Source organism: Salvia hispanica, chromosome 3 (assembly GCF_023119035.1).
Source record: "Salvia hispanica cultivar TCC Black 2014 chromosome 3, UniMelb_Shisp_WGS_1.0, whole genome shotgun sequence".
Classification (NCBI taxonomy): Eukaryota; Viridiplantae; Streptophyta; class Magnoliopsida; order Lamiales; family Lamiaceae; genus Salvia; species Salvia hispanica.
Genome location: NC_062967.1, coordinates 12,162,873 through 12,179,697, shown reverse-complemented (window position 1 = coordinate 12,179,697; position 16,825 = coordinate 12,162,873). Strand labels below are relative to the sequence as shown.

At 34.0% G+C, this 16,825-nt stretch overlaps 3 protein-coding genes across 3 annotated transcripts; 2 read left to right on the top strand and 1 right to left on the bottom strand.

Annotated features, from left to right (window-relative positions):
- Positions 1-206: 206 nt before the first annotated feature.
- On the bottom strand, positions 207-2,732 carry LOC125212271 (caffeoylshikimate esterase-like). Its single transcript, XM_048112385.1, has 8 exons — positions 2,570-2,732; positions 2,326-2,416; positions 2,174-2,206; positions 1,494-1,640; positions 1,193-1,323; positions 959-1,096; positions 786-884; positions 207-709 (listed from the first exon to the last, which is right to left on the bottom strand). Exons 1-8 carry the CDS (start codon positions 2,588-2,590, stop codon positions 365-367), a joined length of 1,005 nt encoding a protein of 334 aa, XP_047968342.1. The 5' UTR covers positions 2,591-2,732; the 3' UTR covers positions 207-364.
- Positions 2,733-9,686: 6,954 nt separating this feature from the next.
- On the top strand, positions 9,687-11,673 carry LOC125217127 (60S ribosomal protein L22-2). Its single transcript, XM_048118956.1, has 3 exons — positions 9,687-9,822; positions 9,902-10,150; positions 11,241-11,673. Exons 2-3 carry the CDS (start codon positions 9,915-9,917, stop codon positions 11,383-11,385), a joined length of 381 nt encoding a protein of 126 aa, XP_047974913.1. The 5' UTR covers positions 9,687-9,822; positions 9,902-9,914; the 3' UTR covers positions 11,386-11,673.
- A 1,619-nt stretch (positions 11,674-13,292) lies between these two features.
- On the top strand, positions 13,293-16,794 carry LOC125211497 (magnesium/proton exchanger-like). Its single transcript, XM_048111324.1, has 9 exons — positions 13,293-13,451; positions 13,684-14,100; positions 14,399-14,574; positions 14,676-14,794; positions 14,894-14,967; positions 15,410-15,531; positions 15,829-16,045; positions 16,135-16,264; positions 16,354-16,794. The coding sequence occupies exons 2-9, from the start codon at positions 13,707-13,709 to the stop codon at positions 16,649-16,651; spliced, it is 1,530 nt and encodes a 509-aa protein (XP_047967281.1). The 5' UTR covers positions 13,293-13,451; positions 13,684-13,706; the 3' UTR covers positions 16,652-16,794.
- Positions 16,795-16,825: the final 31 nt, after the last annotated feature.

Here is a 16,825-nt window from a genome sequence, read left to right as displayed (position 1 = left end):
TCCGACTAACTGAATCATACATCATGATAGACGGATAGTTTTGCTGGTTCACTTAATGTTCTCATTTTCAAAATAGCAAATTATGGTGTAGCGCATCATGGACTCCACCATTTAATGCATTAACTACAGAAATTAAGATATTAATCATAATAATTTAGTACTGTTGGCAATTGAAACTAAAAATATAACATATTACATATCCCACATCGGTGTCAAGAGAAAACTGAAACTAGTATATAAGTCTCATGGGCCCTCCTCCTATCACCAATTGGTTTTAGGATAGAACTCATGGATTTCTATCAAGTACTTGTAGATCCGAAACAAAATACACATTGATCTCTGGATTCTCCCCTAGTACAAGAAACTAGGTGGATGAATGGTGGCACAAACTCCGGCCCTTCAAGCCACATAGATACCTCATCCGCGACCGCGCTTTAGGCGGCTTCTTCTGCACCGTGACCGCCACCACAGCCTTGGCGCTCGGGGGCACAAGGGGCGCATCAACGTGCCTATCGAGCCATGATATGATGTCCGAGAAAACCACCTCAATGTTGTCGTCCGGCTCCCCTGCTGTGAGGCCGTGCCACATCCCCGGGTAAAGCTTCATGGTCTTGTCCGCGCTGCTGGCCCGCTGGTACAGCGCCCGGCTCACCTCCGGGTCAGTCACCGTGTCCGCCTCCCCGTGCAGCACGAAAAACGGCAGTGTCACCTAACACAACACAATGTAACATATCCATCATTTTTCTTGAATTTCATAAAATTGATCATACATTATATGTATATACCTCATTCAAGCTATCTTCAAGATCCATGCTAGTCCGGAGCATTTCCAACGCGGTCTTCAGCCTAGGCTTCTGCTGATATATCAGCTTGTTGCAACGAATCTGCAGCAGCACGACGAAAATAGATAAAATGCAACAGCAGCACCAGCAACAACAACGAGATTTCTTCAACTGACCTCTTCGCGCTTTGTAGGGTCCTTGAAGGCTGCATTGATCACATCTTTGGTTGGGACTATCTTCCACTTAGGTATCACATCTTCAACTTGGGTTAGCATACTGATAACTATAGGGTGTGGCTTCACCTTCTCCGAGATCTAAAGAGGCGAAAAACGAGCTACACGGATGAGACCACAAACCTAGTGCAAATCAATAGGCCTAAAACAGAGGAAGCAAGCTGTGGTGGATATGACCTTACACATAGGAGCAACAAGAACAGCGCCGTGCCAGAAACTAGGATCCTTCTTGTGAGTCAGCAGCGCCACTGCCCCGCCCATCGACTCCCCGTATAAGAATCTTCTATGCTCCCTATACTCTTCCTGTGCTGAAAAACAAGATTCCAAGAAAATGGCCTTGGTAAACGCTTAACTACTACTAGAATTGATTAGGATTTTTATCAAAAAAAAAACAACTGGCATTTCCTCCATTCACTCAATTAAAATAGCTGTAGTTATGATTATAAAAAAATTAAGGTGGGAGAGTTTGGTAACTTACCACATATTGACTTGAAATGGTTGCTACAATCATGTACAATGTTGTCAAACCTCTTGATGTAGCAGCGAGCGCCCATTGACCGGCCATGGCCCTCGTAGTCAATTCCAAACACGGCATATCCATGCCTCGCAAGCTTCTCCCCTACACCTAAATCATCAAATTTGAGTTGAACAGTATCAGAATTTGAAGTTTTAATAGTGTAGTATATCCCTTGTTGAATGTTTTTATATGCTTATAAACATTAGTTGGTTCATAGTTCAAAATTCCATTTTTTAATGTATGTTAGAATTTAAGGTGTGAATAAGTGACATTTGATGCTTACATATAACTGCTAGCTAACCTAATCAACCAAAGTAAGCCACCAAACTCATTTTCAAACTCTGATCACATAACTTAATTTCATGTTTCCTTATGCACTTAGGAAATAGTTGTGAGCAAGAAATCACACAATTAAGGGAAAATAATAGTAACACTATTGAAAAAGCACAGGTGATCATTATTGAAGGTTGGTGTCGGTTAGTAGTGGAAATCATGACTAAAGATCCAATTTTATTACAGTGATATATCTTAGATATGAGCAAGGGTAAAAAACTGAAATGTCTGAAATGCAGATGCTATTATTGTCTGAAATAGTAAAATAAGAAATAAATAATGAAGTTGCTATATAGTATGGGGCTTACCTTTCATGAAATTACTACACTCCATGCCATAACCTGCAACAGCACTCATGAATGCCATTTAATTTTTACAACAAGCAAACCCAAATAAAGTTTCCAAACTTTACACCAAACACGTGACACACACACACACATAGAGAGAGAGAGAGAGAGACCATGGCAGAGAAAAACCAGAGCTTTAGGAGAAGACAAAGGCAGCCATCTGCAAGTGAAAAGCTGCACACCTCTGGAGTTCTTTACATACTCCTAAAAGAAAGGGGGAAATATCATAACATTCAACTTAATACTAATTTCACAAATCCAAGAACAGGAGAAGTGCCATGTATCATCACTCCAAATATCACAAAAAAGAAGAAAAACAAAAAAACAAAAGAGGAAGAGAGAGAAGAATTGAGCAACCTCATGATACTGAACATCCATGCTTGATTCTCAGACTCGGCTCTCACAAAACAGCATCAAATCATGGCCACCACAATTCAGCTAAATATCAAATGTTTTCAAGAAAAGAATAATGCAAAGCCAACGTTTCACATTATGCATAGCATCACATCTCTCTCTCTCTCTATATATATATAGTAGTAGTCTCTAAAAAGGGGGAGCATTTTCATCTTGGCGTTATAGTAATATTAAGACCATATTTAGGTAGCATACGTGTCAATATAATTGGTGGATTGTCAAAATGGATTTATTATTGGCGGGTGGGCTGCAATTATTTTTTCACCTACACCTGTTTTACTAGCCGAACCCAACGCCCCCCCACACCTCTCAATCCAAGCTATTCACTACTCATTGCTAATTCTTTTAGCAATCAATTCTAGACCTGCCCAAGGTTTACCGAACCAACAGTTAAAACCGAAACCGTAACCGTTGTTTACGGTTCCAAAACTTTGAGAATTTACCCGAACCGAAACCGTCGATTTTTGAACCGAAACCGTGCCGGAACCGCCGGTTCCGAGCGGTTCCAAACCGGAACCGCGAAAAACCGCCGGAAAACCATGAAACCAAGCCGGAACGGCAAAAAAACGGCGGTTCGGAACCGTGAAAAACCGCAAAAAACCGTCGGAAAACCGCCGGTTCCGAACCGAAATCGAAACCGGCAGTTTTGGAATCGGAACCGCGAAAAATCTCCGGAAAACCATGAAACCAAGCCGAAACCGCAAAAAAAACGGCGGTTCGGACCCGTGAAAAACCGCAAAAAACCGTCGGAAAACCGCCGGTTCCGAACCGAAATCGAAACCGGCAGTTTTGGAATCGGAACCGCGAAAAATCTCCGGAAAACCATGAAACCAAGCCGAAACCGCAAAAAAACGGCGGTTCGAAACCGTGAAAAACCGCAAAAAACCGTCGGAAAACCGCCGGCTCCGAACCGAAACCGAAACCGGAACCGCGAAACACCCTCGCAGTTCGGTTCCGGTTCAACAATTTCCAGAACCGGAACCGGTGGTTTCGAACCGGAACCGCCAGTTCCTGAACCATGGGCACCTCTTCAATTCCACTTTTTTCCTATTTCAAATTATCACAATACTAATAACTCAATCACAGAATTTCAGCCATAATTTCACTTATTTCATTCATCATATTATCATCTTCTAGTAAGTATTTCATACAACTTGGGTGCCTTCAAACAATTTCCCACATGTGTTAGTACTTAGAAATTAGAATTGCTTTCATTGTGACCCTGGCTAAACCGATCTTAACTAGATATGCCACCATATTTGCTACTGGATCCACCAAATCTATGCAGTCTTTTCCTCTCATTTGAGGGAAGGATGTATTGTAGCGATTGCCAAAAAATTAATACACCGTAAAATGATAAATGATCGATCGATCATGTATTTGAGCAAGACATTTTTGTCTAAAAATGTACTAGTATATTTTATCAAAACTAAGTTGGTTTCTAACAATTAATTTCTACTTACCATTTTAATTATTTCGAATTGTGCCTCTATAATAAATCCCATTATTGTTTATTATCAGCTAGTACTCTATTATCTAATTTAATTACAAGAGGCGTGCTTTGAATTAATCCATGTGAATAAAATATTGTAGGGGTAGTGATAAATGTACATAAATGCATTAATTTTAATGCATGCATAATTGAACATTTTAAATATTTTATATTAAAAATTAATTTATAAATATAAATTATATGCTAATCCTTCTCTAATTACAATTGAGGAAAATATAAAATTTTAAAATTAAATATCTATAAATTTAAGAAAAAAGTAATTAACTACTCCATGAAATATTTTATAATTATTTTGAATTAAGTTCAAAATTATGTGAAAATTTGTTATAAAATTTTCATAGCACTTCTTTCGCATTATTATAGCATAACTAAAAACAAACTAATTTAAAGTATAATTCATTTAAATATAAATTTTGAGGATATTATGTACATGTATTTATTATATATTTATCTTTATTCTAATTGTAGTTGTTCTGGTAGGGGAGTACTATGGTGCCACCATAAAAAGGGTAATACCATACCACAAATATAGTCTGTTAGATCTCATTTATGGACGTCTAGGATGAAATTTCGTGAACATAACACGGATTGCAGTCGTGATAAACTGCAATATTGTTGTGGTAAGACTGCAATATTCAATTAATAACATTACAATCTGGTAATGTAAAAATTAAAGATTTCCTATTTTACCCCCTCTGCATTTTTAATTGATTCAGCATAATGCTGCCACATGACAACTTAACAAGCACACGATTTTCAGATCCAATTACCTAAAATAGTAATATAGTATCGTGACGAAGACTACAATACATCTATGTTCTCTTATTTAATCATCAACAGAAACTCCTAAATTATCGACAGATACTATTGGTTACTCATGTAGGCTGTAGCCATATATATACCATATTCGAAGACAGAAAAAATGTATATTAATTATATAATGAAAGGTTGGAATCGATTTAGACAAAGTGGAACTAGTACAGCAAGTGGTTAGAGATATTTAATAATTCGGCGAAAAGGTAATTTCGTAGAGTTTACCTACGTTTTTATATAGTAATAATAATGGCTAATATAACAATAATATGGGTAATGGCGTATTTGATGAAAGTCCTTATTAATATATTAATTACAATTAAGGCTGTATTTGTAGCTTTAGCTTTACCAATTCCATATATATATGTACCCATAAAGTAGACAAAGAGATGGATATTTATTTATGTCAAATTGCATTAAATATGTGCAGAGGTACCGATTGCAGATGTACTCATATTTATGGATTGTACTAACATTTATTGGAAAATTAAAATTTAATTTCTTGTTCAATTTTATGAAATGGGAGATTTTCAGTGAGAAAAAGTTAGCACTTCATAATTCAGCATAACCTTAATGCATTCCAGAAATTTTTAGTAAAAAATTCAAACCCAGTTAGAGCTTGTTTCATAAAAAAAACAATTTAAAGCTAATATAAATCATATGAACATTAAGGTTTGATTTTAACTAAAAAAATTACTCCTTAAGGCTCAAATGTGGCTTCATGGTGACCACAGTTCAAATCTCTCAAGTGTGGCAAGGGGTTTTGATCACTCCAGAACTAGATATAAATGCAAAAACATAGAATAAAATTATATGGAGAGTATTTTTAGGTCACTGGTAGTTTATTTTTAGGTCATTTCAATAAATGATATCCTAAAACGGTCTAACAATAACATCATATCCAAATTTATAAAATGACATGAAATAAATTAATAATAACTTTCCATGTTTTTGGTCAATTATTGACCATTAAATCACCTAATATTAGGTCAAACTTTGAGCTACATTTCTAGGTTCAAATGTATTATTGTTTGGATCACCCAAGTAAAAATAGTTTATTTACTATAATACTTGGGGGCTAAACCACTTTAATAGGTGTTGGGTATTTTACGATGTTGATGTCGGCGTCACCAAAAGCTCGAATAATCAAATTTGCAGTTTTACTATAAGTACAATAACGGGTGAAAGTAAATCTTTTAGTATGATTTTTGAATGTCGATCAATACATTTTAAAATGTCGATATTTAGTTGTTTGGAATTTTTCTATCATTTGATATCGGTATTGCCAGAAGTTTAAAATAATCAAAAATTTTAATCAGCGTTGTATGTATAAGAGGAATCTTTATAGGGTGTTTAAATGGCACAAATTTATATATCAAATCGTGTTTGAAGTGAATATTTTTTATGATGTTTAAACTATACCACTAGTCTTTATTCTAAAACATTTATATTTGAAAACTTAAATTATGTGATAAAAGAGACTATAAATGTCTACATTAATATATGATCCCACTTTCCATATTATGATCCACATTCCATGTTGAATATCCAAGATTGGAGATTTTATTCTCTATTATTAATCATCATAAATGAAACGAAGAAACATTTTTCTGGTGAATAAAATAACCCAAACATATTGAACATTAAAAAAAAATCCAAGTCCATGTAAAATAGATTATTGTTAATACTCTAATCACGTGTATATATATATACTCCATAACACACTTGAAAGTAGTAATAGATATTCATAAATATATGAGAGGTCTAATCTCCCCATGTAACCGGAAGGGATCACCTCATACATAGCATAATACATTTTATAATACACTACTAAATCTTTGACAAGTGTATACCATTTTATAGTAAAAAAATTATTTCTAAAAATTATTTCCTTTAAACTTTCTCACTACTATATCTAATTAAAATAAATTTGTTAAACTCTTGTTAAAAAATATCGCAGGTCAAATTTTACCTTTTTTAAAGATCTATATAAAAAAAGTGTAATTTTTACGAATTCCAAAAATGTAAAAAATTTCCCTTTTTATTTCTTTTTTTTATTATGATGATTTACTTTTAATATCACTAAAGAACGTCCGTAGCTCTTATATAAAATTGTAATAAATAAAGCTTGATCAAATATACTATGTTTTTTATATAGCTTCTATCTCAATATAAAATAATATAAAATTTTATTATATATATTCTATAAAAACTATTGCAAAATTTTAATAAGTTAAAAAAAAGTTGACATAATTAATTAGTTGACTATGTTTTTGTAAAACTTGGTCTCGTTATAATAGAATCAACTAATCATGTCAAACTTTTTTTAATTAATTAAATATTCAAAATTACTTTTATGGAGTACTATATTTTGTATGTATATTATTTTATATTTTGATAATAGTCGTATAAAACATGAAATTTGGTCAAATTCTAGTTAATTACATTTTCTTTATAAAATTAACATCTTTTACATATATTAACAATTAAATAATCTCAATAAAATTAAAAAAGAAATAAAAAGGAAAATTTTTAATTTTTTTGGAATACATAAAAATTTAATCTTTTTTATATAAATATTTTGAAGTAAATAAAATTTGACTTATTAAATATTTTTAACAACATACGTAACTTCTTTGATTAATGTAATAAGTAAAAGTGCATGAATATAGTAGTGAGAAAGTTAAGGAAATAATTTTTAGAAATAACTTTTTACCATAAAATGGGATACACTTGTCAAATATTTAGTAGTGTATTATAAAATGTATTATGCTATGTATGAGGTGATCCCTTCCGCCATGCAACTATATGGGCATGGCTCACTTGTCTTCTAATGTCAATCCCAAGATTAACAGGATCAAATTCAAAGTCTCCAGTGATCTCCAGGATCACAAATAACTCCCCATATTTATCCTCGGATATTTTTCCAGACTTTATCGATACAAACCCTGTAAATCACAAAAGATTGTCAAATTATGGTCATTCCATATTTTCCAAAATCTGAATTGTAAATTTCAAAGTTTACATTTTTACAATCATTCATCCATCTATTTTACGATAAAATATGTGATGACCAAACAACCGATTTTAAATACACTACCTACCATAACCATATTTATGTATCACCCTTAGAATGAGAGATAACAATCCTAACTTAGTCATAACTCTTAACATATTATGTTGAAAATCAAACGATTTAGAAAATTACAAATTTTACAAGCTCTATGATTTAATTCTTAAATACACTACCTGTTCATTCTTAAATGGTGGGATAAGACAGGTGATTTAATAGACAACCTAAATAAAAGTCGAACAACAAGTAACAATCTAATGATTAGGGAAATACCACTCTATCATTAAAATTAATAATGAAGCTTATCACAAGTAATAAATAATGAAACTGATTAATAATTTAATTACCTGGAAAATTCTCTACAATATCAATGGCTGTTTGTTTTAGTTCCTCAGGAGACTTTGAAATTGGTTTCTTACCAATTACTTTTGAAAGCATAGATAGAGATTTCATTTCACTCAAAGGCACACGTAATTTAAGCACCTGTTACGTGAATTAAAAAAAAAGGAAGATTATTTAGTCCCTACCAAATAAAAGAAAACAAAAATAATTCAACAATAATTTTATAAAATACACCTTGTTAGACATTGTAGTTTCTAGATCGAGCAAAGGTATATGCAAATTATGCGTGCTATTTATAGTTTTTCTGGAACAATGTAAAATTATAATACAATGCAATTATTATTTCGTTTAATGATTAAATATTTCATTAATAAATGTCGAAATATTTTTTTGTTTGTACTATTTATTTAGTTAAGAAATTTTCGTTTATAAAAATGTGGAATATAATACGAGGTAATTAAATGAGTACATAAAACCCCCGTGTTTCATTATATTAGTCGACAAAATTGTTGTAGTGTGGAAAATAACGTCATTGAATTTGGATCCAATAATTTTTACTAAAGAAATGAATTATATATGCTACTATTAAATATATATTGTTAATGTATGATTTTAATTAGACTTCTAAAATTGTTTAATTAATATATATATGCTGATTTTAATAAATAATTTCTTTATTATTTATATTTGACGTGTAATAATTTGACATCAGCCAAAAATATGAACTTTTGAAAGAGCACAAGTTTTAATGCATGATTGATAAAATAAAAGAGGTCGAAAGAAAAAATTATTAATGTATAATGAGAAATTGGTCCCAACATTATTAATTTTGGCCAAAATTTAGTATTTTCTGCAAACTTTAAAATGGGTCTAAAATATCATAATTTTTACTATGTTTTATTTATTATTTCTCGTGGCGAGTAAATTATCATATCCAAACTTACAACATTTTTTTTATCTAACTTGACACTACAAAATCAACGTGGTATTTATTCTATGAGGCTTGTTATCCATTTTGTGACGAACTTAAAAATAGGTCTAAAATACCATAACATTTCACAGTTATTCACATAGAATAAGTTTTTTTGTTGAAGATATATTTTTTGGATTGAAACAAAATTTAAACTCTTGAGAATTACTACTAAATTTTGGCTAAAATTCATGGTTTTTAAGAGTAATATCTCAAATATTATTAATGGAGAATGTATTCTATGTCATTAGATAAATTATTTTTTATAATGTACTGAAATTTTTTATAATTATATGGGATGTATCAAAAATTGGGTGGGAAGAGCACGTAAGACCCATTGATAAGGCATCAGCGGTGAACGAACCGGTTCAATCAAACCAACCCGGGAACTCTTCAATTCCAAAACCCTAGCCCAGCAGCCTCTCTACATTTATTCCGTTTCTCTCTACACACACATCACGCAGTTGGCGGCCGACTCCATAGACGTAAGCTCCACTCCATTACTGCTATGTATCTGAACTCAATTTCAAAATTTCTCATCGGAATTCGTTGATTCGGTTGCAGGAAGGCGGCAAAGATGAGCAAAGGCGCGGCGGTGGCGGGGGCCAAAGGCGGGAAGAAGAAGGGGGCGACCTTCGTTATCGATTGCACAAAGCCGGTCGACGATAAGATTATGGAGATCGCCTCGCTCGAAAAGTTTTTGCAGGAGCGAATTAAGGTCGGCGGAAAAGCCGGAGCTCTCGGGGACTCCGTCACTGTAACTCGTGAGAAAAGCAAGATCACCGTCACTGCTGATTCCGCTTTCTCAAAGAGGTAATTTTACTTTTCAGTTTGTTGGAGTTCGTATTGACGATTTATGCTGCCTTTCTTATTGCAGGAGTCTCTGAGTGAGTATAACGTTTATATAAAAGTTGTGCCAGTGAATATTGAACTCTAACAAATACTATCTGTTTGAATATATTGGCTCATTTATGATGTCACTACTCCTAATTGCAAATGCTTGCTGTTGTCTTCCTCATATTCAAACTATGTTGTGGAAGAGCTTCATAATCTTTTGGAAATTTTCCTACAGATTGAAAATGTTGGTTTTCTCTTGCGGTATGTGTGATTAGTATAACCTTCATGGAGGCTAGAGTAGTATATGCCGTTGGATTATGCAAGCACTAAACTGGATAAAAGTATCTCAAAAGGGATTGTGATTTAAGTCTATCTAATTATTTTGAGTAATATATAATCTAGTCCATATAATTTTTGGATCTGCCACTTGATTATGCAAAAGCTGATACTAACATTTTGAAAAATTATTGACCCATATGTAGTGTTAGCTTAAGATGCCAGTACATTAGTTTAATGAAATACTCCTTTTTTTCGTGGTTTGTAAGAAATGTGAGTTGAAAAAGTTAGTGGAATGTGAGTAACACTTAGTTTGATAGACCAAAATGGCAAAAAGAGGCTCCTATTGCGGATGGTGAGAGTATTGATTTGGTGTTTGCTCAACCTACCTGGTACAATTTATTAAATAACTGAATCAAATGACCCGCTTAGGATACAAGTATCTGTTTTTTTCACTATATTGAAAGTGGATGAAGTTTCTATGATCTTTTTCGCTGCCCTGTCCAAAGCAAATTGAGGTGTTAAACTTTTCTATACCATACATTTTTTGCCATTTAAGCGGTACAGTATTTTGTAAGAATCTTAACAATTAAAGAGTAAAAAAACAATTCTCATAACTCATATCTTGTTTTTTGACATTTTATTATCATCGCCATTGTTGTTGTTGTTGTTGTTATAGGTTATTGAACATAGATAGATATTGATATATTTTCTCTCATGGTCTTTATTCCTCATTTATCCTCCAACCATTGTCATTTTCAATATAGACTTAGTGTCGTTTTATCTTCAGGTATATCAAGTATTTGACTAAGAAATACTTGAAGAAGCATAATGTCAGAGATTGGCTTCGGGTGATCGCTTCCAACAAAGATCGGAATGTTTATGAACTGCGCTACTTCAACATTGCCGAGCAGGAGGGCGAGGAAGAAGATTAAATGTGCAGCTTGGGTGGGTTGCGGTGCTCCACTTTTTGGATCAGTTCGAGTTGTTGATTTTGCCTTTCATCTAAAAAAATAACAATTCCCTTGATTTTGTGCTTGGATTTTAGCTCTCTTATTACTTTATGTTGCTCGTATTTCATATAATGATTCAGCAGCAGTAGATCCCTTTTTTCAGAAGTGTATTTTTGGTATAGTTATTGCCAAGATGCTTAGTGCTTTCTGGAGTATGTGTATTGTGCGGCTGATGAAGTTTTTAGCAATTTCATCTCATCTCATTTTCCATTTCTACTCTTTCAAGTTTCAACTAAGTGTAGCTTTCTTTCATCTTTCGATATAAAATCCTCATCCTGATTCCTGACTATTTGAGCTTTTTTCGATTTTCTGATTGATAAATTAATTCTCTTTAACAATATGTTTGATTTACATAATTAGGTGTATTACAGATTATTGACCAACATCTAATTATTCCATTGCATGATTATTTTCTCACTCCAAAACTGGAGAAATTATTGATCATTTTCTAATCTATAATTAAAACATTCCAAAATTCCATCATGACTCATGAGTATTAGACTATTAGTTTTGTTTGTTTTTTATTTAGTATTTTCATATTTGTTTTTTTTTAAATAGTATTTTTTTGTATTTTAGTCATGATTTCAGTTTATCTTATTCGACAACCAATTCAAACAAAATTAAATAATAAAAATAATTCAATCTTATTTGTTTTATTTATCAATATAATTGCTCCCTTAAGTGTTTACTAGTATTTCCTATGGTTATTATCTGATTTGTCCCTTTACATTTTGCGGTTAACACTTTCTGCCATCTGACTCGAATAAATTTATTGGAATTTTCCAATGTTATTTTTCTCGGGTTCTATGAGATTTTCTCAATACTTGTAAAGAAGATAATTATACTCCTTTCAAAGAAAAGAAATAAGCAAAGGAAAAGACAAAAGATCTAATTTACTCACGTGATACTCGCAAGATTTTACAGCTTGCATCAGATCATGATCACCTATCCACAGCATAATTGCAATTGCCTTGGTTTTAATTCGATTAAATGAATATGGAGTATAAGATATGTCAATAATCATTATAATCGCATGTGTGGCCATGTCGTACGTGCCACGTTTGCGGTTGTGCTACAAGGATAAGTGAGCTAGATATGCTGACTCAGTTGGTATGACCGCCTTTTTTCTAACCATATGGAGAATCATTATTGACCATTTTTAAAAAATAAAATAAATTATAAATTTGTAAAATTAAAAATATCTTTTAATGTATTAAAATCAAATTAAATATATTAATCAAAACGAATAATGTTAAATATGCTTCGATTGAGTCATTGAGTGTGGTGCTCACATAAGATATGTAGCATATCATTTCCCATTGAGCCACTAATGAAATATGTTAAAAGAGTCTTATTTACATAAAATAATATCAAGGTGTCATCTATTTATTTTCCTATAATTAGTAATTTTGATAATAATACCGAATTAAAGTTTGACAAATAATAGTAACGGATTGACAAATGTGGTTACCAAATACCACCCAAATATTGATTTGAAGGACGGTTTTTCCATTTTTAGGCTATGTGTGGCTAGTCAAAAGAAACTAAAATTAAATAAACAAGATATTTATTTTATAGTACTCCATTCGTCCTATTGAAAATGATTCACTTTTCTTTTTAGTTTCTCCAACTAAGATGACTTATTATTTAAAATAGAAACATTTATTTCTACTTTATTTCATCTCTCTTACTTTACTCTCTCCTCTCACCACGCAGAATAATCCCGTGCCGTATTTCGTGTAAATTATTGTAATGAAAAAATTAGCACAGCATTAAGTGACATGTTCTGAAGTCGCCTGAATACGACAGCTGAGATATATTTGTAGTAAGGTCGGAACCACACAAATCACGTTTGCCAATCAAGTCTCCTGTTCCCTGCCGAATTCAATCAACTCAAACTAAATTCATCGCCTTTTAACGGCACCGATGATATTGAGAATGTGACGGTGCTTGAATTTGCTCCGTTCCCGTAGATCTCGCCGCCGCCCGTACTCTCTCTTTCTCAAGCAGTTTTTTCCTATTTAAAATGATCGAATGCGTTTGGTGAATTTGTTACTACTTAGTGGGAATTAATCGTAGAGACTTGATTAATTGGTGTTTTGTATGTTTGATCTGATTGAGTACTACTTTCTATGTTTAGCCTGTTTTGTCTTAATTCTGCTTCAACTTCTCTTTGATAATAATATTTTTGCTTGTTGTTAATGACTTTTAATGGTTTAGGCGATTTAGACTACTTGATCAAAATGAGCCTTCTTGCTAATGCCACCATTGGAAACATAGCTGGAGGTTCCAATACTATTGTGGTTGAGAAATGCCAGCTCTACTTTCTTTTCCATTCTGAAAGTGAGCTTAGTAATGGTGTCCGGGGCTTCTTGTATTTTGCGGCTCTGGCCTACTGCTTCATTGGACTGTCGGCTATAACTGCTCGTTTCTTCCGGTCCATGGAGCATGTTGTTAAGCATACTCGGATAGTCCAAGAGATTGATCCTTGCACCAATACCATAGTTGTCAAGCACAGAAAGGTTTGGAATTACGCCATAGCCGACATCACCTTGTTGGCTTTTGGGACTAGCTTCCCCCAGATTTCGTTAGCGACCATTGATGCGATAAGGAATATTGGGCAAGTGTACGCTGGAGGTTCGTTTATCCTTCGTTCGTAGTATTAAACTTATCAGGTTTTATATGATATTGTGAAGAGCTGGAACTGCCTCAATTTCTTCCTTTTGGAATTTGATTGCTTATAGTATTGTTTTCATAGTTTATTACTACAAAGAAGACATAACAAAAAGACTTGTGTAACAATAAAAACAAGTACTAGTATAGTTTTTAGTTGTTGGTGAATTAGGAATTCAAGAATCTTGAATAACGCTGTATTGATGAATTAGGACACTGTATCACTTGAATATAATTTGTCTTACCATCCTTTATCTAACAGGTTTGGGTCCTGGTACACTTGTTGGTTCGGCTGCTTTCGATTTGTTTCCTATCCATGCCATCTGTGTTATAGTTCCTAAAGCCGGTGAACTGAAAAAGATATCAGATATAGGAGTCTGGCTTGTGGAACTCTTTTGGTCTTTCTGGGCTTACATCTGGCTTTATATAACGTTGGAGGTAATATTTTTAGTACGACCGATTAAGAATACCTAAGTTGAGTCAGTTAACAGGCAAGGCCTCGTTAAAGCTTCATGGTTCTTATAAGTTGAAACTTGCAGGTATGGACACCAAATGTGATCACTCTTTGGGAAGCTTTATTGACAGTGTTGCAATATGGGCTATTGTTGTTGCATGCATATGTTCAAGATAAGCGTTGGCCCTATTTGTCTCTGCCCATGTAGGTCTTTGGTTGATATACTCGATAATTTCGTCCTTGTTCCCTTAAAGAACCAGAACAGTTGCTCTACTTGCTGCTGATCTCACATTGTTTGTTTAGACCAAGATCAAAGAGGCCAGAGGAATGGGTACCAATGGAAATGCCCCCGGGCAGGAAGGGAAACTCGGATTATGGTAAGTACTCGGAAATGCTTGATGAATGTAGCTGACATCTTTCTATGTCCATCTAGGTGACACGTATGATCCTAAAGTATTTTAACTTTGTTCGTTTTCTAGTTCATAAAAATGGGAATACTACTCTTTTAGCCCAATAAGGTGGAATGGTTTTTTTTCAACCCTTAAGTTTGAACAACTTCCAGTTTCCCTTTAAATCCCTGTCTTGTAGTTTTATCGTTTTAGTTTCTCATTTTAACTCGCAAAACCCAACATCGGAACTGCATGATGTCCTGATGCCAAAAGTGAGTAAATAGCAAGCTGAACTGAGCCTAAGTTCTGTATATTGTGTGACATGATTCCTAATTATCTGAGACGAAAAATGTACTACAATACTTACTAGGCTAATTATAGTTTTTAAGTTTTCTGATTCTAACGTTTCCTTTGAACGTGTAACCTGTAGATGAGTATCAGAAGTTGCCAGATACTGAGGTAGCTGAATCCTCAGAGCAGTTCAACAGAACGATTCCTGATAAAGATAACTTGCTCTCAATCTGGAAGCAACAGTTTCTTGATGCCTTGACGGTACTGTATTTCTGTATTTCTGCTGTATGAGATGCCAGAATCGCCATTGGTTTACTATATTTGCATGCCCCCACGGTCCAATCCAAGTATCTCCACGCAAAATCTTCCAAATGTGGCTTGTGCGCACACTCTAATGAACTTGCCAGTTTTATGTACTCGCCTATCATATAAAACAGTCTGTCTTTCGTTGTGCTTGATAATTCTTCGTTAGTATGTGGTAGTTACAGCAGTTTAACGGTTGGAATACTGATAAAACCATGTTATCAACTTTACGCTGCCTCTTTGTTTGCTGAACAGTTGGAGAGCCCAGAATCAAGAAAAATGAATAACTTATGCCTACGGATAGCAAAATTATTCTGGGAGTTGCTTTGTGCACCTTGGAGATTTTTGTTTGCTTTCGTACCTCCATATCAGATCGCGCATGGATGGGTGTCGTTCATTCTCTCCTTAGCTTTTATCAGCGGGATAGCTTACATAGTAACCAAGCTTACGGATCTAATAAGCTGCGTCACAGGTTCCTATTTTGCTGCAGAATTTTACTATGTTACTGAATTAGCCGCTTTCATCATTCCTTTCGTAACATCATCTCATGCCAATGTGCAGGTATTGATGCTTACGTTATAGCTTTTACAGCACTGGCCGCTGGAACATCATGGCCTGATTTAATGGCGAGCAAGATTGCAGCAGAGCGGCAGATCACAGCTGACTCCGCCATAGCTAATATCACGTGCAGGTTCGGTTATTTTCTTCTGAAACATTTTGGGATGAAAACATATTCGAGCAATAGCATTATTGACAGATCGAATAATCCTTTTTCTGCAGCAACTCTGTGAACATATATATTGGCATTGGTGTGCCTTGGCTCATCGACACACTATACAATTTCTTCGCCTACAATGAGCCATTGAGGATTGAGAACGCCGGCTACCTCAGCTTCTCATTGCTTGTATTCTTTGCTACATCGGTAGGCTGCATCGGCGTACTTGTATTTAGGCGTCTCACTTTGGGTGCAGAGCTTGGTGGTCCAAGATTGTGGGCATGGGTAACGTGTGTTTATTTCATGTTGCTATGGCTCATTTTTGTTGTGCTGTCGTCTTTACATATATATGGCCTTATTTGAGCAATTCTGCAGATTTGTGATTTATTCATAATTTTCCTTGAGAGTGAGAGAGAGAGAGAGAGAGAGAGAGTTGTAATGTGTTTGAAATTGCACAAATTCTTCCATTTACATCAAATATATAGTCTTAAATATTTGTTACTGTATATGGTAGTATGGCAAAAAAAGACAACAAAT